Source organism: Phocoena phocoena, chromosome 14 (assembly GCF_963924675.1).
Source record: "Phocoena phocoena chromosome 14, mPhoPho1.1, whole genome shotgun sequence".
NCBI lineage: Eukaryota > Metazoa > Chordata > Mammalia > Artiodactyla > Phocoenidae > Phocoena > Phocoena phocoena.
In genome coordinates, this window is record NC_089232.1 from 78,990,146 (window position 1) to 79,015,310 (window position 25,165).

The 25,165-nt window shown below is 41.4% G+C and overlaps 1 protein-coding gene across 1 annotated transcript in view; it reads left to right on the plus strand.

The window, feature by feature from the left end:
• The window catches only part of NBAS (NBAS subunit of NRZ tethering complex), a 363,692-nt gene that overhangs the window by 217,360 nt on the left and 121,167 nt on the right, over positions 1-25,165 (plus strand). Inside the window, exons 37-40 of the mRNA XM_065891748.1 lie at positions 1,318-1,431; positions 1,751-1,874; positions 14,633-14,709; positions 15,098-15,235. Coding sequence (XP_065747820.1) covers positions 1,318-1,431; positions 1,751-1,874; positions 14,633-14,709; positions 15,098-15,235 — 453 coding nt within the window. The remainder of the gene's footprint in view (positions 1-1,317; positions 1,432-1,750; positions 1,875-14,632; positions 14,710-15,097; positions 15,236-25,165) is intronic.

The following is a 25,165-nucleotide window of genomic DNA, read 5'->3' on the forward strand; positions in this document are numbered from 1 at the left end:
TCATAAGTCTATTTCACTTCTGTGTAGAGAGCCGTCAGTAGTGAGTCAGGAATGAAGCAAAAAGATGATCTCTCTTCCAGGACTCCAGGTGAGAGATGTTGGTGGTTTGGATTAGGGTAGCCATGAAGGAAGTGGGAAGTGTTTGGTTTAGGGAATGTATTTTGTGGACCTGATGATGGTCTGAATGTGGGATATGCAGGAAAGAGAACTGAGGATGATCGCCCAGAAGAAACCACTTACTGACATGCAGTGGGCTTGACTTTGGGTTAAGTCTGTGCATCTCTCTTCGTTTCATGTATCACACTGGATTATGGTTAGGGTTACTTTTCTGTCTCACCTGTTGGGGTGTTTTGAGGGTCTGTGTCTTAGATGAGGTGTTTGACACTGTGCTAAGTGTCAGTTGTAACTTCTCACATCATTTGCAGCAGGAGCCTGGTTGTTTCCGGAGGCTATGCTTGGCCTAAAGTAAGTGCTCAATAAACTTTGGAGGAATGGGTGAATATCTTCTACTTGGCTTTTCCAATAAGGGGCTCTTTACAATCTATTTGAGGAGAGCAAAACATAAAGACGGTTAACCATGGTAGGGATACTATAATACTGCTAATGAGGAATACTGATGACCAGTCTCATGAAGGCATCTGTGTGGGTTGTAGTTGTGGAGGAGGTGGGAGTGATGTAGGGGGCCCAGTCGTACCTTGTCTCCGTCTGCTGCGGTTTCAGCAGGTGTGGTCTGAGGTGGGCCTGGAAGGAGAGGTGGGCAGTCAGCATGGACCATTACCCTCTTAATGGAAGAAGGGCATAGTGGCCGGTAGGATGCATGAAGTAGATGGTTTAGTTGGTGTGGAGAGTTAGTCTTTAAAGCTAATTAACATTTAATAAGTTTGAATGTTATTCTCTGCAGTTGAGATTGAATACTGTTGACTGCGTTATTCAGAGCTACTGAAGGATTTGGGAGCAAGGGAACAGTATGCACAGAATGATGTTTTGGAAAGGTTATTCTGACTGTTGTATAGAATGTTGGCCATATGTGTAACACCGATTGCTTTGATGTTTCTGATTCGGTGATATCAAAGTGACCAGGAAGATCAAAAGGCCCTTCAGGGTGAGGTTGAAGTGCTTCACTTAGAATATGGTGATGATTCTCACATTCTCCGCTGGATATCGGTGTCACTCTGACACTCTCTCTTTGGATCACACATGCACATTGATGAGTTTCTCCTGAAATCTGTTTGTTCTGTCTTCCTTCCTTTCCTCCTCCACCTCCCCTCCCGGGTCTCTTTTCTTTTTATCCAGTGTTCTTCACTTTGTTCTGTTTAGGGACAAGAATTTGGTGGTGCTTATCGAATTGGAACCAGAGCCAACGAAGGCCTAGAAAAACAAGGCTGTCATCCTTTTTACGAATCTGTCATCTCCAATCCCTTTGTTGTAGAGGTAAGGTACAGTGTGCCTAAGAACACGGCTTTAACTGTCATGGTGTTGTGGGCATTTTACAAAGAACAAAACTTACAATTTTCCTGAAAATGTACTTCTTTTGCTTTGTTCTTACTCAAGTTGTTCATTGGTTTTATGTGATTTGTTTCATATACAACATGTTATGGGACTAAAATCTATTTATAATTTTACATAAAATAACGTGCTTCAGTAATTCAAGTTACCAGAAGATAAAATTCCTGTCGTTATGTTTTCTAAGAATATCTTTATAGAGAAAAAGACACCCTACCAAATGGTGTTAACTGCTTCTTTTGTCTAGTCTGAAGTGACCTATGACACCTATCAGCATGTCCCGGTAGAAAGCTTTGCAGAAGTATTGCTGAGAACTGGGAAACTGGCAGAGACTAAAACTGAAGGAGAAGAAGTATTTCCAACAACAGAAGGTATGAAAGAAGGTTCTAGTTCCCCGACAGTGTGTAACTTATATTAGGAGAATAATAGATGAGACTGTATAAATGAATGAGAGTTGGGAAAAACAATAACATTTTCAGTAATTTTGAATGGCTTAACTTGACGCCATCATTTATACATCTATTTATTCATTGATTTAAATCATTTATGGAGTATCTACTCTTTTCTGGATACTTACCGATTGAGGATTTAAAAGGTAAATAAGATATAATTCCTATCTGAAGGTTGCTAATTATGTAAAGTGCTTCTTATACTGAATGATATAAAGTGCTCAATAAATATTTCCTTTTTTCCTGCTTTTATGGATTAGTTAAGAATGTTTAAGTGCTTGTTTCATGGAATGTAGATGTATATTTCATCTTCAGACTTTTCTGCATGGTGACATATCTTTCCATGTGAAATCTTTTGAAAAGAATGAAATGTATGCAAGTTTACCAAAGACAACTTGCCATTTGTACTTTTTTCCTCTTTAGCCTCCTTCTTTTCAAGGTTCCAGGGTAATTGTCTTGACTTTTTTTGGTTTTTTTTCAATTTTCCCTCTCTCTCTGCTCTACCATCCTTAGTGGGTACCTCAGGATTTAAAGGCTACTGGGGCTCGAGCTATCTTGTCTATATTCCAGGCATCAGTAAGGAGGAAAGCGGGGTGGGAAAAACAGTTTTCTTGGCAGTCCTGTCCAGGACTTCCACTTATACCTATTGCTGGCTACACCTAACTGCCAGTGAGCCTGGACGATGCTGTCTCTTAATGGAGCACATTGCTGTGTGGAATAAAACTTGGGGAAATGTGTGTGGGGAATAGAACTGCCATGTTCCCAGAAACCTGATGCTATAGCTTATTTTTTAATTTTATTTATTTATTTATTTTTGTGGTACGCGGGCCTCTCACTGTTGTGGCCTTTCCCGTTGCGGAGCACAGGCTCCAGACGCGCAGACTCAGCGGCCGTGGCTCACAGGCCTAGCCGCTCTGCGGCATGTGGGATCTTCCCGGACCGGGGCACGAACCTGTGTCCCCTGCATCGGCAGGCGGACTCTCAACCACTGCGCCACCAGGGAAGCCCCTATAACTTATTTTTAGATCATTCTTTCAATCAATATTTATATGCAGTTGGGAAGAGAGGAAGCAAATACCATTTCCCTGTCCACTGCGCAGAGCCCTTGGATACTGGAGGTTTTCACAAGGCATACCATTTTTCTTCAGTTCTGAGATGCATGTGATCATCTATAGTTTTTCTCTTATCGTTTCTGAAATCAGGGTACAAGTCACAGCTGATGAGTACGTTTATGTTTCTTTTTTTTCTCCGAAAAGCTATTATTAAATTCATGACATCTTACAAATGATATTGAACATATATGAAGAGTATAGTTGCATTGCTGTTTCCCCTTTTAATTATTATTTATTACTTTTTTTTTATAAAAAAAATTGTCTCTAGTTATTCATGGGTTAAATTATGATTGATTATTGGGATAGCTTACACAGATAAAATCTAAGACCCTAAGAAATTACTGGGTTAGACATGGAAGTATCTATCATCTGTTAATTGGCATAATAAAGGACTGAAATAATAACTGGAATTTGGAAACATTGACTCATGTAATATCTTAATTTAGGATTTAGCTTATGACATATATGTGTGAATTTGCGTACCTCTCATACAGAAGGTATGCCTTACAAAAAGGCAAAAGAATGGAATCACATGCTAAAGGTTTGAAAGATGGCTGCCTCCTTAAGTAGGCCCTCTCACACTGATTTCTCAGTTTACTAAGGCTTCTGCTATTTTCCCGACCTGTTTTTGGAGAGAGGTGGAGAGTAGTTGAGCATAAGGCCCTGGTGGAGCACAGATTTCTGGGTTAGTCTGTCTCCCCTTTTCATAGGGTTCTTGCAGTACTTGATCATCTCTGCTGTAGTTGGTAACTGAATGATGAGGTGTCAAAATGATCTCGAAACATGAAGCAGATAGAGATTTTCTGGAGGAACTGTGTGGATTGGGGGTAACACACTTAATGATGAATCGGATCCCCTCCGGTTCCCTTTCTCACCATGTGTACATTACTCATTGAAGCAATGGTCCTTGAGCCACCTGTTTGCCAGTTACTGTCCTTGTACTTGGAATACAAAGTTGAAGGAGACACATTTTTGTTTCTTTTGGCGCTATGCGGGCCTCTCACTGTTGTGGCCTCTCCCGTTGCGGAGCTCAGGCTCAGCGGCCATGGCTCACGGGCCCAGGATCTTCGCGGCATGTGGGATCTTCCCGGACCGGGGCACGAACCCGTGTCCCCTGCATCGGCAGGCGGACTCTCAACCACCGCGCCACCAGGGAAGCCCGAAGACACTATTTTTATCTTCAGTGGGCTTGCAGTCAAGTGAGGAGACAAATTTATGTGTAAGCGCTAAGACAGGCAAACACAAGAGGCATTGGGATGACAGACGTATGACCGCTGAGTGAAGAGGGCGTGTGAAGAGGCTTCCTGGAGCGGGTGGTATTTGACCTGAGTTTTGAAGGATGAATAAGAGTATAGTACATGAAAAAGGGGGGAATTTGTGAGGGAGATGTGTTAGGAGAGGCAGAAGGGGGATATTTTCGGTAGAGGGAAGAAGATGCACAGAAGCAAAGAAGATAGGCATCATGATTTTTCAGGGATTTGTGTGTTACTGTAGTACCCGGAGAGGAGAGACAGTGTGGGCAGCCAGTGAAGAATGAGGCAGCAGTTGGCTGGAAGGAACGCGGGTGCTGAGTTAAACATGTTAAATGGACCTGCTACTGAATGCTGTGGGGGTTTCAAGCAGAAGAATATTATTCAGTTTCCTTATCTGTACAGTGAGCATAACGGCCTGTATGTTCCACCTCTGGATTGTTGCTCTTTAGTGGTGATGATGGGGCCCCGTCTGCGCACCTTTTCCTAACGGCTAGTCCTGCCCTGGCTGACTTCCTTGCCATTGGTCATCTCGTACTTTAGTCCATCCAATTATGATTTCACCTTGTTTTCAAGGCCTGCTGCCATAGCTCTCCGTGCTGGTTGCACATTCAAATCACTTAGGGTATTTTTAAGGAATACTGAAGCCTGGGATCCAATGTAGGCCATTTATTTCAGAATCCCTGAAGTGGGGTCCAAACACATCAGATATCTTTTACAGTTCCTCAGGCAATTCAGTTGTGAAACCATGGTTAAGACCCTTTGGATGTTTCACGAAAGATAACAGATTCTTTCCGTCATATGTCTGTTCTTCAAACTCTGACACACTTGCTTCCTGGCAGCCTGGAGAAAGCCACCTGTATCTTTTATGTCTGTGTCTGGTCTTTTCAGCTTAAGGGTCATATCCTGAGTGCTATATCTATTTCTAACACTTTTACCAGGGTTTTCTATCTGATAGGTGCAAAATCAGTGTCTCTTCACAATGATGAGAGTAGGTACAGTACGTGCATGACAGTTATTGGGACAGGAATTGAGACTATGCTTTTGGTGAATCTGAATCCAAGTTCCCAGAGATGTGTGTTCTATTCTTAGTACTGTAGTGTCTGTGAGATTTTAGTGGGATTTTAGGGATTTTCTTTCTGCCCCAGTGTTTCTTCAAATTGTCCTTTTTGACAGATTTTAATATCCCATCATGGGAAAGAACCCAAGTTCATTAAAATATTAAAAAAATTTTTTTCTAATGTTGAATAGGAAATACATTTCAGAGTACCTACTGTGTATATTAAGAATGGAACTTTTTAAATATAGAGGTGATTTTAATATAAATCATCCCTTTAATTTACATTTGGGTTTATGAAATTATGAAGCATTTTCATGAACTCTCACATTTGATATCTCCTTTTTTTTGCAGATAAACAGGTGACACTGTTATAAAGTAGGTACAAATAAAATGTGATCTTATAGGTCTGATACATTAGAATACTAGACGTCTCATTTTTTTAAAAAGTACATTTAGATATTTATTCCTAACCCTTGAAATTTATAATAAGTCAGTCAACAGACTATGGCCATACCCTTCCCTGCGTGCCTTTTGTTGCATCTGTTAAATGGCATTCTGAGTTGAATGAACCTGACATGTGTGGTGTATCTCTTTTTATTCACTTCCAATTTTATTGAAATATAATTGACATATATAGCACTATGAATTTAAGGTGTACAGTGTAATGATCTGACTTATATACGTCATGAAATGCTTATCAAAATAAGTTTAGTGAACGCTCATCATCTCACATAGATAGGAAATAAAGGAAAAATTAAAAAAATATTTTTCCTTGTGATGAGAACTCTTAGGATTTACCCTCTTAAAAACTTTCCTATGTAATATACAGCAGTGTTGATTATATTAATCATGTACATTGCATTCCTAGTACTTATTTATAAGGGGAAGTTTGTACTGCTTTTAAACTAGTTTCATCCAATTCTCCGGCCCACTACCCACTGCCTCTGGTAGCCACAAATCTGATCTCTTTTTCAATGAGTTTGCTTGTTTTTGAAGTATAATTGACCTACAACACTGTCAGTTCCCGGTATACAGCATAGTGATTTGATACTCCTGTGTATTACAAAATGATCAACATGTTTGATTTCTCTTGATAATGCTAATATATTTGAGACAGATATCTCTGGCTATTTTATAATATCAAATATTTGTCAGAAAGTCAGCAGGTTGGATGAATGATATAGGTTAAATGACCCAAATTAAAACTCGTAAAAATGGGACTCCTGACTTTGGTTCAGAAGCAGGTCACGGTACAAGTTAAACTTCCCAACATGAGCTGACTTCTCAGGATTTTTTAATGAAGTTGATGAAAAGGTTTTTATGGAGACTAGCTGAAGAAAACTGATCATTATTTATTTAGCTAAATGAATGATTTAATGGCTAATGATTTCCAAATCAATACTATGGGCAGCCCTCCTCTGTGAATTTAGTTCTGGAATTAACTTTATCGTAGAGTGCTTTCCAGAGGCGCTTCCTTTGCAGAGAATTAGTGCTTGGAGGCGTAGACGCAGATTTCACCTGATTTTGGCTGTATAACTTGTTTAGAAAATGCATTGTATTCAAGGTTCGAGAATAAGCACTGCAAATTAAATTCATACACACTGCTAAATGTAGGGCAGGCCTTTTTTGGGGAAAAGAAAAAAAAAAACTTAAATGGTAATGTAAAATCACTGTGACCCAGTCTGTGGCCAGCCTGACATCTGGTGGATCCCAGTGAAACCCCGTGGGATCTGGTCTACTTCAGATCCTCATTGATAATTTTGTCCTGTGTCGCATCAGATGGCTCACAGATTCAAACTCTGAGAAGCTTCCCGTATGTGGGGGCTTGATTTCCACTTTGCAAGAATAATTGAGCCTCAGTGAGGGCTGCTGGGAAAGTTCGGGTGGTGTGAAGTGTGGGCAGTTATCGTGTCTCACCCCACTCCCTTCCCCACTGGTCCCTCCACCGTCAGTTTCCTTCAACACTTCGGTTATTAGTCAGGAGGGGTTCTGGGTTGTAGGGATTGATGAGCTGTGATCTGGCTATGGAGAAAAAAGATGTCACAAGATGACTTCAACAGTTGTGTTAAGGATTAGGGAAGAGGTATGATCCCTTCTCTTCCAACCTGGGGACGTAGGGGACTGTGGTGTACCCGATGCCAGTGATTGTGGTCTTTCTGGTCTTGGAGCAGTGGGGAGGTCATGGGCTTTGTGTGGCCGGAACCTCAGCTGCCTTAGTGCTGGAGGCGAGGCATGTGTATACTTGTCTACAAGGATCTTTCAGGAAACCCCATTTGGGAAAAAAAATAACTGACGGGGAGCTTGAGCATTTGGCACTGTTTTCAGAGAGGAGTTTTTTCTCTTTTCTTCCGCAAATATTTTATTAAGGGAATTTTCAAATGCACAGAAAAGTTGAGAAAATCCTACAGCGAGCTCCCATCTACTTTTCCACCTAGATTCTACAGCGAACATTTACTATACTTGCTGTAGTCCATCCACCAAATCCAGCTTCTTTGCTGACGTGTTTCAAAGTTGTCGGCATCATTACACTTCACCCCTTGACACTGCACTGTGCATATCTTTAACTAGAGTCAGCATTTCTTACTTTTTTGTGAGATAACATCTATAGACAATGAAATACAAAAATCTTAAGTGTAGATGTGAGGTTGGTGAGTTTTGACAAGTGCAGCACCTGTGTAACCCTGACTCCTCTAAAGATACGGAACATTTCTCTCACCCCAGAAAGTTGATGCCTCTTTCCTGAAAACACCCACCCCACACTCCCAGTCAGGTGACAAATGTTTGGATTTTCCCCGCTGTAGATTAGTTTTGACTGTTCTAGAATTCATTCAGTGGAATCATACAGGATGTCTTCTTTGTGTAAAACTTGAGGTTTATCTGCATCTATCAGTAGGTTTTTTTTTTCCTTTCTTCCCTTTTTTTGTTTTTTTACAAAGATTTTTTAAAAATTTATTTATCTTATTTATTTATTTTTGGCTGTGTTGGGTCTTCGTTGCTGCGCTAGGGCTTTCTCTAGTTGCGGCAAACGGGGGCTACTCTTTGTTGCGGTGCGCGGGCTTCTCATTGTGGTGGCTTCTCTTGTTGTGGAGCACGGGCTCTAGGTGCGTGGGCTTCAGTAGTTGTGGCTCATGGGCTCAGTAGTTGTGGCTCGTGGGCTCCAGAGCGCAGGCTCAGTAGTTGTGGCGCACGGGCTTAGTTGCTCCGCAGCATGTGGGATCTTCCCGGACCAAGGCTCGAACCTGTGTCCGCTGCATTGGCAGGCGGATTCTTAACCACTGCGCCACCAAGGAAGCCCTCTTTTTTTGTTTTTTAATGACTGAGAAGTATTCCATTGTATGAATATACCACAGTTTACCCATTCTTCTGTTAAGGGACATGAAGGCTTTTTCCAGTTGATGGTTATTATGAAAAAGCTGCTGTGAACTCTTGTACAGTGTTTTTGTGGACCTGTGTTTTTACTTCTCTGGGATAACTATCTAAGGGTAGACTTGCTGGGCCAAAGATTATGGATTTGTTTAGTTTTATAAGAAACTATCAGACCTCTCTTACTTGTCAGCGGTTGTGGTTTTTCTGGGCTCTGGTTCTCTAAGACTTCAGGTTCTCTATCCGAATTTTACCTGCCTGGCAAGGAACAGACAGGAGCTTGCCCTCAGGATAGAAGCTGTAAAAATGGGAAATCACTGGTGCCATGTCATTTTTCCAAATGGCATCTACCCTCCAGTTTCTGTCTTTCAGTGCCTCTCCAGTGCCTTCCGATACTTGCCTTTTGTGCTTTATCTAGAGTTTATAGTCTTCATCTGCACAAGGACTGTACCAGTAACAGAACCCAATCACAGAAGAATTTAAATAGAATTTATTATTCTGGATTTCGCTGGAGTTCATCCTATGACAGTAGGGCAAAAGTCTGAGTCGTAGTTCCCCAGAGAAGGGAAATAGGCCAGGTGCCTTTCTCCTAGGGTTAATCCCGAGGAGTCAGTTCATATGAGTGAAGGCTTACCCTGTGGAGTGGATTTTGGACTTACCCCAACCTTAAGGGATCTTCATCTTGTGTAGTTAAAATAGATGTCAAGAAGCCTCTTGAGAAATGGGCCAAATGGACGTTCACGTGGGTGAGCTGTGCCAGCTAAGTAGCAGTCCTGGTCGACTTGCTGCAGTGAGGACTTGGCTTAAAGTGAGAATTTGAAAAACACGTGGCAATTCGGCAACAGCTATGAGAATTACGGCTGCGGGTATTGTTTAACCTAATAATTCTGCTTCTAGGAATTTATCCTATGAATTCACACGCATGAAAAATATGGCATATGTTCATTGCTTGCAATAGCATAATATTGTCGACAGCCTGGTACATATTGACAAGAAGAGATATCTAATTTTGTATGTCTTGTTTCCTGTCTGTATTAGTCAGCTTGGGCTGCCATAACAAAATACCATAGACCAAGTGGCTTAAACAACAGAAATTTAGTCTCACAGTTTGGAGACTGGAAATCAGGGTGCCAGCGTTTTTGGGTTCTGGTAGTGATCTCTTCCTGGCTAGCACATGGCTGTCTTTTCACTGTGTCTTTACATCAGGACGGGGGGCGGGGGAGGGAGGGAGTGGGGAGAAAGAGTAGAGTGTTTACAAGTGAACTCTGATGTCTCCTCTTATAAGGGCACTAACCCCATCATGAGGATCCCACTCCTCATGACCTCATCTAACCCTAATTACTTCCCAAAGGCCCCATCTCCAAATACCCTCATGTTGAGGGCTGGGGCTTCAACATATAAATTTGGGGGAATCACAAATATTTGGTTCATAACACTGTCTTTACAGATTAACTGCCTTTCTGAGTTTAGGTGATTTACATAGCTTTCCAAGCCTATGTAAAAACAAGTTAATACTGCATTCTTTGCAGAGCTTTTTGTGGCACTTAGAGCTAATTTATACGAAGCATCTATCTCATATCTGGCTCATCAAAGCAGATTTTTTTTTAAATAGTTATTTTCATTTTATGATAATAATAACTGTTATTATTGTTATATAGAGGAATGGCATGAGCACTTTCTTTATAGAGAGTTTGCATTATAGGTCATTTGAATCTCAGATTAATTTGGCTGGGGTATAGGGTAGAGATAATATCAGTTAAAACCATAAGTTATGGCTGGCCCATATTTATGAAGGCCTTGAGTGCTAAATAAGAAATCTAGCTTTCCTTCTTTAGGGAATGGGAAACCATTGAAGGTAGGAGAGAGAGAGAGAGAGAGAGAGAGAGAGAGAGAGAGAGAGTGTGTGTGTGTGTGTGTGTGTGTGTGTGTGTGTGTGTGTGTGTGTTTTCAGCTGGCGAGAGACATGATTACACAGTACTTAATGAACATTCCTATAAAATTAGTATGAAACTACTATTTTAAGGATGGATTGGAAGGAGAAAGACTGAAGGCATCAGGTAAAGTTGGGGGGTTATTGAAAGAGTCCAGGTTTTGAACACTGACAATCTAGAGTTTGTGGCAGTGAAAATAGAAAGTATGTGTGAAACAGTTCTTTAGAAATAATTCAGCAGGAATTGATGACTACCTGAATGTTGGGAGCAGAGAAGAGAGTAAAGTCCAAGATGACTCTGGGGTTTTCTGTGTCTCACTGGGAGAATAGTGTACTATTTTTAGAAATATGAGAGTTACTGGGTACAGGATGATCAATTGGAAAAACTTGTGCAGTAAGTCAGTGGTGGGTCTTAGCTTTGATCCCGTAACTTTCTGGTTCTGAAGATGGTTTCCCTCCTGCTGTATCATTCTGCCTGATTTTGTTCACCAGGGATTCATTGTACATTTATAGATGTTTTACTTGTTGCTCTGAAATGTACCCAGAGTCTGGTTTTATTCAGGTGTGGGCAGACACCCAGACATGAAAATGATTGTCATGAAGGAAGAAGTTTATACTCACCAATCCCTAGAAACAGAAGACACAGCAAGCCACCTGGGCCACATGGGGAGGCACTCAGGTCACCTGGAGGCAGAAGGCATGAGGCCAGAGTATGGGTTTTCGTGGGAAGGAACAGGAGAGGTGTGGTAGGCACGCTTGAGCAAGCTTACAATGGAGAATTTGAATAACCTGGTGGACTCTGGGCTATGGGATGGTCTCTGGCTGACCGGCACCTGGCCCTGAGGTGATCAGGGCGAGGTAGTATTGCCTCTGTAGTGTAAAAGCCAGAGAGAGAGGGGGTGGTTCAGACAGTTGGCTCTGAACTGGTTGGCCTGTAGATCAAAGGCATGCTCACCAGGAAACCGTCTGCTCTACCTGCCAATTGACTAGCTAGCCCTGGGAGGGCAGTCTCACCAGGATCGTCAAGACCCCCCAGTGTCAAAGCATTATAAAATGCAGAAAAGTTTGAAATGATGCACACATTTGTATATATGAAATAAAACCCATGTGGCTATTATTCACTTGGAGCAAATATTTGTATTTCAAAGTGATTATTTTCACTGCTTGGTGAAAATTAACAGTGATGATTCTTTGGACTCCTCTGAGGGTGATTTTTGTCATTACTTTTAGCTCATGGAAATTAACTATTTCTTTTCTCTTTTGCCTGCTGAAAGCTTTGTATTCAGTGATATATGTTCAAGAAATGCTAGTGAGCATCTTGTGAGTTGTATCTGTGAATTAATGTAACTATTTAAAAAATAAACCTACTGGAACTTACGTATTCAGATGGAGATTCTCTCTCTCAAAGGTATCTTCTGGGAACTATGCATTTGTTCGAACCATACTGTCATGGCTCTTTTTTGTTGTTTTTGTTTTTTGTTGGGTTGTTTTCCTTTTGGAATTTCCTTCAGGGTCTGTAGCATATGCTTAGGAATATCTTCAGTGGTACCATATTTTTTTATCCCTTGAGGGTGCTTTGGTTTTTGGAAATAACCAAATGCACATTAAATGGAGTGAAAGATTGAGTTGATGACAGGATTTAAAAAGAAAAAAAAAAAGAAAAGTCTGACGGGAAGATAGTCAGTCATGGGACTGATTTTCCCAGGCAGGCTTCAGACTGGTCCTAACCAACCACAACTCTGAGAGGGAGAGGGGTGGTCCTCTACTAGCTGGAGCATCAGCCACTCACTTGAAATAAGGGCTCCTGAGCTCTGAAGAGACAGGGCTGTTTTTTGGTGAGTGGGTTTAGATATACTTGTTTGAAAATTGGCCTCTTTTGTGCATAAGGAAGGGAAGTACCTGAAGAAAATAAAAACGGGGGTGGAAAAAAACTAAATAAGGTTGCAGTTGTAGGTCACCTTATAAGAAAAGCAACAAAGAAAGAAAAATAATAGGGAAGAATTATTAGTATGTGAAACTATTGGATTTTGTTTTTTCTCCAAATTAAAGGTCCCGCGGACAGCTGGGCAGGTATTAAATGGTAAAGTACATAAGGCAGACATAAGCCAAAATGGCAGCCCTGGGCTTGTGTGTGTGTGTTTCTATGTGTGTTTGTATGGTGTGCAATTTCTAGACTCTAAGTAAATCTTTCTCAAAAGTACAGGGTTTTCAGCAGACTACGCTTACATGCTTTTTCTTCTTTCATCTTCTGTTGTCCAAAATGTATAACTTAAGTCTTTCATCCTTCAGTTTTGATAGTGTTCTAGAATACATTCGGCGATTTTATAACTCTTCTTTGCTCTCATACTTGTTTGTATAAAATTTGATTTGGGCCCTTTGCGTTGTAGTTTTAAATTATTTATTTGAAGACTTTTTCTGGTCTTGGTGTGTTTACTCTGAAAGGGCAGGAACTCTGATTCTTATTTTAGAGCAATATTAGGTTCAGAGAAAGTTCTCATTGGTACTGAGTGAAGGGCTGAATGTGGAAATGGGCCTTGAAATGAGTAGCTTTTGATCAGAAAACATCTCTAGAACAGTACAATTCCTTGGGAGGCCTGAGGCTGACTGGTGGTCCAACTTGGTTTATGAGGTTTGGAGAACACAGAGGAAGTGAGTATTTAGCGAACTCTTTGCAGAGGCACAGTGGAGAAAGCTCAGTTTCTTCCCCCATAGATCATGCGCAGGACATGCTGAGTTTTAGGTCAGCCTCTGACGCTCCAGCCGCTTGCAGCTGGCTTCTCACCGCACACCCACCCACTGCTCCAGTGGTCAGCCGAGCTCAGATTATATGGATGGCTTTAAATTTTAGTTCAAGTAAGACACAATTAGGAAGGTGAATCTCCTGGGAAAAAATTATATGGTGTATTTACAAAGTGAAATATTTACTTTGAATTATTTAAATACTGTTTACCTTCGTTAGTGAAGGTTAGGAGAGTCCGTTCTTTAAAAACAAAAGATTTACATTGTGATTACAGTGACTACCTGGTACTTGTCACTTGAGACCCTAAATGGAATACCTCCTTATTAGTATAAAATGGATGGGGCTTCCCTGGTGGCGCAGTGGTTGAGAGCCCGCCTGCCAATGCAGGGGACGCGGGTTCGTGCCTCAGTCCGGGAGGATCCCACATGCCGTGGAGCGGCTGGGCCCGTGAGCCATGGCCGCTGAGCCTGTGCTTCTGGAGCCTGTGCTTCTGGAGCCTGTGCTCCGCAACGGGAGAGGCCACAACAGTGAGAGGCCCGCATACCGCAAAAGGAAAAAAATGGATATAAACACAGATGTTATTGGCAGTGTTCTCTCCTTTATTAAAGCCACGACATTGATAGGTCGTTGCTTATATAAAAATTTTTGTGGAAAAGTTGTAGATGGTTGGGATATTTTAAGGTGCTCTATAATCAAAGCAAGAGACTGGTTTTGGAGTGTGGAGTGTGGTGAAGAGAAAGAACAAAACCACTTATCGTAATTGCAGTAAAATCAGAAGATTTATCCTAAATCGGCACTCACAAAAAGCTGTGTTGTTACTCTCATCGTTAATGCTCAGATGGTCATTTTCTACAGTAGCTGTCATTGACATCCAGAATTTTATAGCTTGGTCTGGGTCTTGAAAACCAAAAGATTAGCTGGCAGAAACCATCCTCACTGATCTATTTGCACTTAGACTTTGTAGCTGCACTAATTGGGTTTTCTCTTGTGTAAGTAACAAACAGCATAATTTGAGTTGAGGCAAGGTTATCATTTAACATAGTTTCATGTAGTCTGTTATTTCTATGGTGCTGAATAGACTTTCATAAATGATCTTAAAGAGTTCTCTGAAACGAATTACTGTTGACATCATAAAGGACTAAAGTCATGACACTTAGTAACTATGAATGTCACATGGATCCTCTAATAATATAATGCAATATATATATATGTTTTCTACATTCAGTTCTCTTGGAGCTGGCGAGCGATGCTTTACCAAATGATATGACCCTGGCTCTTGCTTATCTCCTTGCCTTACCGCAGGTAAGTTTACCCTTTCCAAGAAACAAGGACTTAAAAATGAATAAGCTAAGCCTTTACTGGGGGTTTTCACCAGTAAATTGTTTGTTATATGTTTCACTTCCTTCTGGTTGTTCTTGCAAGATGGAAGGACTGTGGTCAGTATCCGGAAAGTGAATTCTACAATGTTAGCTGAAATGTTGATTTTAAAATCTACTTTCATGTGCGTAGGATCTGCCTTATAATGTCTTCTGAAATTTAATGTAGTCATATTAAGATGAGCTTGAGCTTTAGTTGATATGATAGAAACTTGGAACCAAAATTCTAGAGTAAGGACTAGAAATGTAATGGTTTATGACGGTTGTGCCAATTTCCTTTCAGCTGAGCTGTTTCTCTCTTGCTCCCTTCCTAGGTGTTAGACGCTAACAGGTGCTTTGAAAAGCAGCCCCACTCTGCTCTCTCTCTCCAGCTGGCAGCCTATTACTATAGCCTACAGATCTACGCCCGGTTGGCTCCGTGTTTCAGGGACAAGTGCCATCCTCTTTACAGGGTGAGTCCTCATGGTTTCCACCTTGTTATTGAGCAGGGTTAAGCTTTTCTAAAGTAGTTAAAACACGTTTACCTCTTTGGAGGGACTGATGCACTTTGTATTCAGAGTGCTTTGTATTCCCAGTGGCTGACAGCCTTTGCCTTTTCTGTGTTATACGTAGTTGCTTTTCCAGGAATTAATAAGAAGTAGAGTTTCTAATATTTATTGTGAATGCTGGTTCATCCCCTAACTCTTCTGTCATTTATTTTATATTACAGCGTTCTTAGGAAAGGCTAAAGGAGAGGAGAAATGGAGAGTTAGCTTTTTAACTCACTTCTCAAGAGGAAGATGGCTTTGTCTAATTTAGGACAGCAGGCAATGTAGTTCTTTGAACAGCACTGCACTTTTATTTATTTTTAAGCCAGAGAGATATGAGAGTAGTAATTATGCAGATGAAATGTTGAGGCACACTATGCCTACTTGCCACCAAGCTTCTGACACTTTTATTTAACTTTATTATTAATTTCTGAGTTAGAGCACCTAAACGTGGCCTCAAGTTACACGTGCCTTCTTTTGTGGACACGGAAGTGTTCCAGATGCCGCTGGAAAATGGAAGCCCTCTAGGTTTACTTGTATACACCACCTTTAATCATCAGCGTTTGGAAATTATTTCCTTTTTATACTGGACATTTTAAGAGAATTACCACTTTAAGAGTAGGTAAGCAAATAGATCAGACTTCCAAATCCACTCTGTGTACGAATCCAAGCTTCAGTTTTTACTGAGGCAGAATTCTTCCTCTCCGACCCAAAGTAGACTATAAAGAAATAATTTCACATGAGTATCAAAGTTCTAGCTGCCTCTGCCATCCAAAACATATCTAAGAACCTTTAAGTATGTGAAAACATTCCATTCGTGGCAAAATCTATGGCTTTCATTCATCAGTTTTTATTTAAAAAGAGGAAGGTGGGTGGGGGAACCCTGTGCCACGCAGGTTACTCTCCCAAGGGCATCATCAATGTCAGTGGGTATTGTTCTCAGGAATAGGTATATTAGGATGAAATTGGCCAAGAAAAGGGCTGCTTCTTTTTTTTTTATCCAGTTGATATATTACTTTATTTTGGAAATTTTGAACTTATTTTTTTGTTTTCAGTAGCTACTGCTGCTTTGTGCAGTACTTTTATCCTATACTCTAGTAATTTTCCTTTGTTTTGCTTTTATATCACAGGTATGTTTTTATGTGAAATAAGGAATTGACCTACTGTGTTATAAACTGAGGGCAAGAAGTGGTTAAATAGGTGGAAGTGTGGCAGGTTTATTTCTGGAGCAGTGTACTTACTTAATGTCTTTCTTATTCCATTCAATTGGTTGGCTGGCAAAGAGTATTCATGGCGTTTGCTGGTGTCTGCTTTTAAATGTCTTTATCTTTTCAGTAGTACATACACAAGTGCTGGATAATTGGCTCAGGACTCCCATGTAGTATGTACTATTTCCATGTGTGTAATCTATATTAAGGTCACACTGCATGCCCAACGCTGTGTTCCACCTTTCATGAATACAGAGGATTGAAAGGCCACTTGGTCAGCTGGTCTAGCCCTAAACCCCGCCCCGAGCACCTTATGTGTGCCACGGCCTCTGAGCGAGTCTTGAGATGAGAAGGTGATTATGGCTGTCTGACTTCAGTGAACTCACCACTTACCATAAATCCATGAGAGACAGTTACGTAAAGGTGGATTAGAGGAGCTGCAGGTGAGAGGACTGGAAACCCTCGCCAGACAGACCACATGTCCAGACTGTGACAGAAGCCAAAGAGCTGGCTGCAGAGCCCCATTTTGGCCTGATCTTCGGTTTCATTACCTAAAAGCTTAAAGTAGTCCTCTTGAAGGGAAGTTCTAGTGCAGTCTGTATTTTTCCTGTTTTCCCCGATAGTAAATTACTTTGAACCAAAAATTAAAAGTCCCAAATCCTGAACTGTCTTTGAGAGAGGTAAGTCCCAAATCCTGAACTGTCTTTGAGAGAGGTAAGTCCCCAATCCTGAACTGTCTTTGAGAGAGGTAAGTCCCAAATCCTGAGCTGTCTTTGAGAGAGGTAAGTCCCAAATCCTGAACTGTCTTTGAGAGAGGTAAATCCCAAATCCTGAACTGTCTTTGAGAGAGGTAAGGCAGGAGAAAACCAGTAAATTCCATCCTGGCCTTTATATCTGGCAGTCACTGTTTCCTACTTCAGATACTGAAGTCACTGTAAGAAACCCCACCTAAGATTTCTGTGACTAAAGCGTGCAGAGAGAGGAAGTAGAACACTGCAAGATGAGGGTTAGAAGTAAAGGTGTGTCCATCTTGGTTTCTTGTGTATTCCCAACGGAAAGTATGAGTGTTTTATTTTCAGGTCTTATATTTTGCCCATCCTTTCATCGACCCAGCATTGATTGACTGCCAGCTGTGAAGGACGTAGAGCCTGGTGTTATAGTGTGAAGAATGATGAAACCTGATTCCTGCCCTTTTCTACCCTTTACACCAATTTCCGTTTCTTCCTTTCATCTTATATCAACCCACCATCGCTGCCCTTTAGCTCTTGGTCTTGTTCCTGTCACCGCTTTCCTGTCAAACTGTTCTTTCCCTTGAAGATGTCCCTTGGAGGTCTCGTGCCTCACCCTAGGCCTTGGCCTCAGATTCCTGGTTGTTGGAATACTCACCCACCCCGTGACGTGGTTCCTGACACCTGTAGCCGTTCCCTTTCTGGGCCCAGTAGTGTAAGGCAGCTGCTGGTCAGGGTCATTGCTTCGGGAAGCAGCATTAAAGCCTAGGGCAAACAGAAGCCAGCAAGGCTCACGTGGCCCAGTGGTGATGCCTCAACACATGATTTCTAACTCCTCAGCTGCTCCACAGAGAAACATGTGCCCTCTGATAGCGTTAAGATGGCACACGGCTAGGTCACAAGCCAGCTAATTCTCCAGAGACTTCTTGGCAACTCTGTGAAAGTATTTGGTTGTTAGTCTGAAGGGTGCAATGCAATCAAACATCATCGTCTCTTCCTTTTTGTTGCGTTTGCATCTTTCTCCAAGCATCTGTCTGAGAAGTCTTTGCAAAATGGAGGTCTGGTCATCCTCCCTTGAGTCTACAATCCTTCAGTGATTTCCTGTTGCCCTAGCAGGTGGTCTGGCCTCTGTCTGTTTCTGCGACTTCATGTTCCTTCACTCCAGCCGTACCAAGCTGCTTAAATTTCTCAGCCAGCCCGCGTATCCTCTCTTCTTTGCATTCAGTGTGTTGTACTCTTGCCTGTAATGTTTCCCCGGCATTTCTTGGCTTAGCGCTTGGTTCAGGTCTTACCTCACCAAGGCATGGCTCCTACCACCTGCCACCATTCTGTCGTGCTCCCACGCTGTGTTGGGTGCTCTTCTATGCACGTTTTTACTGCCCTTTACTTACCTCATAACGTTTATACTCTACTACTTTGAATTTATCTACTTCCATCTCACTAGAAAATGAGCTGTTTGAGACCAGTGTCTGTGTTGTATTTATTGTTTTCCTCATTGCTTAGAGCAGGACCTGACATATCAAGGGTAGTAAACAAATGTTCCCTGGGTGGATTACTGAAAATTAATAATTCTTCAGTACATATGAAATAATTGAATTATGTGTGTGTATTTGTCAGATGACTACTTACGCCAGGGAGTATTCTAGATCCTGGGGAGAGAGTCGTGAGCAAAGTATATGTAAAAACCATGGCCCTTTTCAGATTTACATTCCACTGAGGAAGGAGCACCATAAACAAAATAAGTAAATAAAATGTATACTTTATTAGATTGTGATAAGAGCTTTGAAAACAAGAAGAAAGTTAAGGACTGTGTGTGTAGAATACGATTTAAACAGGCTCAGGAAAGACCTCAGTTGAGTAACGAAAAGGACGAGCATAGCACCAGAAAGATGGAGGGGAAGAACGTTCCAGATCAAGGGGTGGAATCTGTTAACAGATGAATTGAGGTATCCCTGTCCCATCATATGTGCTGTGTTTTTTCACAAACTATTTAAGAAAGTATTAAAATGTCACGCTATAAAATTCAAGGCTCGGAAGCATTGCCTGACTGCAGAGGAAAAGCATAGAAATAGAGTCTATGACCAGACTTCACTGTGACCGGATGGGGTCTCTTCTCTCTGGCTGGGAAGGTGTCAGGATGGGTGTGACAGTAGCAGACTTCGTGGGGGCTTGTGAACGAGAGTTGTCAGGGGTCAGTAGGAAGGTCAGACTAACCCTGGGAAGGCTTTGGCTGTCTTAGTACCTTTCACATTCCTTCCCGCTTGATCTGTCGAGCAGTCTCATGTTGCAGAAAGTAAGACACGGAGAAATGCGGTTACTTGCTCAGGGTTGCTCTGGGAGAAGGTGACACCTGTCACTTAGAGCTCCTGACCCCAGTCTTTACCTGCCTTTTACTTGGATGTGCTGCCCCCCTAGCTTTGTGTCGGAAGCAGTGTGTCACTGTGTTTCGGACCTGAGTGATCTCTGGCCCACAGTTCCTAACGGGTCATTCCCAGGAGGATGTTTTCACGTGCTCTGCGATGGCTACCGGCTAAAGTCTCTCCTCCTCTGTGTGACAGGGAAGCCCCTCAGAGGACTGGCGGCTGTTCCTCACCCCGGCAGCCATGATCCTGACACTAGCTCGTTTGAGGTCTATGCTGTTCAGAATGTATATTTCTCTTAATTTAACATCCATTCCCACACGTCTGCCTGTGCAGACGTAATTCTCCTGCCTGAAATACCTCCTTCTTCGCACTATCAATAGGTAAGTCTGAGCTCAGAAGAGCCTCCTGTGTGAAGTCTTCTCTGCTGCCTCAGCAGATACCGGCCTGAAATAATTTTTTTTCATTTATATCTTACCTTTATAATTATCGTAAATGCATCCTTTTTTAAAGTTGTAGTATAGTTAATTTCCGTCTCTCACGGCTCTCCTCCAGACACCCACTGGAGTGGTTCTTTTAGGCTATGGTAGCTGATGCACGTCTGTCTTCTCGCCTCGTGGTAATCTTGTTGAGGGCAGGAATCCCCAGAGCTTCACCCACTGCAGTTACTCAGTGACTGTTTATTGGCCTGTGAATAAGTTGAGGAATCATTCCAGCTGCTGTGATTCGGACAACCTTCAGTTTTTACAGTTTCGAGCCCTGACCCCTCATGGATGGGCACGTTAGCTGGATGTTTTAAGTATGTTTGCGTTGTCCATTGACTACCTAATGACTCATTATTTGAGTCTTTTCAGCATCTCCCCCTGTATAAAACGGCACTGCCGGGTTTGGAATTAGATATGACAGACTCCTGACGAATCATCCCGGAAACTGAAATCAAAGTGGTTTCAGTTTGTTGTCCGCATATAATACCACGCTGTGAAGCTTAGCTTCCGCTTGACCGTCAGTCCAGCTGGTTCCTATTTTCACATTTTCTCTTCCCGCCCCCTGTAGTTCTGAGCTGCTAGAATGATAACTTAGGTAGATTGCTAGGTTTGAATAAAAGTACTGATATAATTTGTGGTGTTATTTCTGATACAAAGCATGTGCATCTTGACGGGAAGCACATCCCGAGTCTGCCACATCCGGCAGCAAACCTGGATGAGCTTTGAAGCAGCCCACTGGGCGTTCATGTTTCTTTTTAGAGACCTGTAATGATGATTGGCAAATGGTCACTCGCAGAGAATTTTCTCTTCTAGTATTTGTCCTAATTAACTCTTTATGTTAATGCACACATGACAAAAACCTCAAATGATGAAAATAGGATAAAACAAAGAGTATTTCCCTTTTGTCTACTTCCAGAAATAGTTTATGGATATGCGTATTTATATAATAACTTTTTATGCAAATGTGAGTAAACTATACACATTTTTCTGTACCTTGATTCTTTTCATTTATATCTTACCTTTGTAATTATTGTAAATGCATCTTTTTTTAAAGATTGAAGTATAGTTAATTTACAGTGTTGTGTTAGTTTCTGGTGTACACAACGTGATTCGGTTATACATACATACATACACATACGTAAATATTCTTGTTCATATTCTTTTCCATCATAGGTTATTACAAGATACTGAATATAGTTCCCTGTGCTATACAGTAGGACCTTGTTGTTTATCATTTTATATATAGTAGTTTGTTTCTGCTAATCCCAAACTCCTAGTTTATCCCTCCCCACGTAAATGCATCTTGAATTGTGATTTCTCTATCATTCTTTTTAAAAAGTTTCAGAAAATAAAATCAGTTAAAAATGGAAACGTGTCTTTTAGTTTTATATGCTAGAGAAGCAAACCCAGCAGGGGATGAAATTCAAAACTTTATGGTAAACTATTTCTAAAATGTGTTTTCTTAAGCTACTAATTGAATATGCCAAGTAGAAAATTATTTCAAGCAAATAACAACCCTAGAGGGGAAACATACCACCTGTTCAAAACTTTCCAAACAATATTACCAAGAAATGGAGACTATTAAGCCTGAATGGATTTATTACCTCTTCTAGTAAGTAGTAGATGAAGTTATCCAGCATTTTGGTGTCATAAATATTTATGTGCATTTTGTTTTTACAGGGACTTGACCATATTCTTTAAAGAAATCGCATTTATTTCACCCCATAGAAGAACTGCATTGCCAAATTTGGGGGAAAAAATTAGAGTAATTTAACACTCTACACTTTTTTTTTTTTTTTTTTTTTTTTTTTGCGGTACACGGGCCTCTCACCGCTGTGGCCTCTCCCGTTGCGGAGCACAGGCTCCAGACGCACAGGCTCAGCGGCCATGGCTCACGGACTCAGCCGTTCCGCAGCATGTGGGATCTTCCCGGACCGGGACACGAACCCGTGTCCCCTGAATCGGCAGGCGGACTCTCAACCACTGCGCCACCAGGGAAGCCCAACTCCCTACACTTTTTAAATTTTTGATGCCTTTTTATGTTTTCAGTTTTTGCAGTATCTTTTTGTTTTTTAATTTTATTTATTTTATCTATTTATCTCTCTGTCTATCTATCTATTTAGTTATTTATGTGTTGGGTTTTCATTTCTGTGTGAGGGCTTTCTCTAGTTGCGGCAAGCGGGGGCCACTCTTCATCGCGGTGCGTGGGTCTCTCACTATCGCGGCCTCTCTTGTTGCGGAGCACAGGCTCCAGACGCGCAGGCTCAGTAATTGTGGCTCATGGGCCTAGTTGCTCCGCGGCATGTGGGATCTTCCCAGACCCGGGCTCGAACCCGTGTCCCCTGCATTGGCAGGTAGACTCTCAACCACTGCGCCACCAGGGAAGCCCCAGAATATGGGAGATTCTGAAGCTACCCATAAAGTCCTTCAAAAGTTTCTTAGAGGCCGGGAGCTTTCATACCCATGGATCATATCACTGAAATTAGGTGGGAAACAGAGGAAGAGAGGTTTGAATATACTCTGCATACAGAAATTCATGACTTCAGGTGTGAGGCTGGGTGTGGCGCATTGAGGGAGCCCCGCTGGCAGGATAGGGAGGAAGGGCTGATGGAGTGGGGTGCCCACGAGGCCAGAGGCTGGGGGTTGGGCTCACTTCCTCGCTGCCGGACCCCAGCTCAGGATGCCTTCCATGCAGGTTGGCATCTGTAAAACAGCAGCAGCAGTCTCCTGTGCCCGTCACTGGGTGGGTATGAGGGTCAAATGAAAATCATGTGAAAGTGCTTTAGAAATTTAATGCAGCACACTTGTGCCGTGAATGAAAGAATGTATGAAATGAAGTGTTGGGCTGAGTAGAGGATGCTTTTGGAATATTTTTAGAGAAATTGTGATAAGCTCAGGGGAAGAATTACTATTAAAATTTAAGTCATACATTGGAAGTAATCATGACCAGTAAAGTTCCTGAAGGAAGGGGTAGAAACTAGTAGTGATGATGGTAAGACGAGAAATTTGCATGGAAAGCCGGAACTTACAACATGTCCATCCATCTACTCTCATTCAGTCTCTGTGAAGAGTCTATCAGAGAGAAATTGCCTTAATTTTAATAATGGAAAACCTGACGCTCAGGAAGGAAGAACCAGCAATCCAGTTCTTTGATGCCAGTTCCTATGTTTTTTCCTCATAGCTAATGCTCTTTGTTTTGGGAAGATTTTGAAAGAATTAGTGTTATGTTTTACCAATAAATAAGTATTGAAAATATTCCTACACATTTAACAAATGTTTGATCCATAACCTTGAAGACCTATCATCAAGGAATTAATAGAATGCCCCTTTTCACCACCTTATTAGGTTGGAAATTTAAAAGGAGGTATATTTATATCAAGAGGTTGAACAGAAAATGATATTCTAAATTCTTTCTGTTCTAAATCTCTCTCCCTTGTTCTTAGAGAAGACAGAATGCTTGGAAACACAGCTCAAACCAGGATCTCCAGTTGAACACCTACCATGGTGTGTCCTCTGTGACCATTTGTATTTACACATGTGTGTATATGTGTAAAAGGGATGAGAGGGAGAATGTGTGTGTTAAAAAAATAGGTCAGTCCTGATGTAATATAGAATGACAGCATTAAGGCCATCATTGAAAGTTGATCATCTGTAACAGGACTCAAATGCCAGATCTCATGTACATTTGGTGGGAGCTGTGTGTACATTGATCTTGTCAAGATTCTTATAATTTTAAGAGATACCCCCCCTGCACAACAAATATAAAAGGCTGGTTCTTGGGCGACATTATGCCTGGGAGTCATATCCTGCCTTGCCACCTACCCTGAATGGCCTTAGTCAAGCTACTCACCTCCTTACCCATCTTAAAGAGGATGGTACTAGTAGACTCTGGTCCCCCAAGATTGTTAGTATTAAATGAGATTCAGTTCATGTATATTTAGCACTATGTCCGTTCCATACCGAAGACTGAAATATTAGGTATTTGTTCTTAAATATTTCTTAGAAAAGTGAACACATTTGATGCACAGAGAATGTGAAGTAAAAATTATTCAGAGGGGCTAGACAATTTCTACTTAGTAAAGGAGAAGGTATGAAAGTTGTTTAAACTGTGTAGGGACCTACTGATTATAATTTGTTGGTCTGAAATTGTATTTTTAACAAAGAAATCTGTTCTGATGTTTAGTGGAGGCATCAATGAGATGAGATGTAGAACTTCCCCAGTTCCACACCTGGAGGGATTTACAAGGTTTTATTTTATTTTCATGATTGAATTCTTATATATTCATAAGATTTTAGCCTTAGAAAGGTGATCATCTTGTGATACTCCTTTGTTCTACATCTGAAGAAACTGAGCCCCAGAAGAGTCAGGAGTGTCCATTGCTCCCTCTAAGGAGTTTCCAGCATTCTTGTTTGTGTTTCTATAATGGTTCTTATATTCAGGTGCCTCCTGTGAGTTATTTATGTGTACATCTTTGACAATCACTAGTTTTAGTTTCTTGGGAGTAAGCGCTGGGCCCAATTTGCTTTCATATAATAAGAGAGTAAAAGACATTTTAAAATATTTTGTTTGTGCCTCCCAACAAACCACGAGGATGGTGTGCTTGTTGACTCTCTTATAGATGAGGAAACAGAGACATGTTGTAACTTGCCCCAAATTGCATCTCTGCTAAATGAAGGATCTGGAATATAAACTAGTATTACTAACTTAAAAGCTACAACTGCTGTTCAGTGTGTCTCCGTTTTACTCCACACCTGACTTGTTCAAGAAACTCTAATGTGCTCTAGGAAAGACAAATCCACTAAGTACCCATGGTCTCTGCCTGCTGGAAGCTGTGCTTTAATACTTATAAGAGAATGCAATGTAAAGTATGCAGTAGAGGTGCAATTAAAGTGTAACTCGTGTATACCTTTGAGTAAATTCCATAATCCTTTTCATTTTTGGAGCACCTGATAAAGGCCAGGTCTTGGTTTGTGTAGTGTGTGTGTGTGTGTGTGTGTATGGTCTCTTAGGCTTTGTGAAGCCATGCAAGCTATATATATTGCCATTTTATAGATGAGACAATCAGATTTGTAG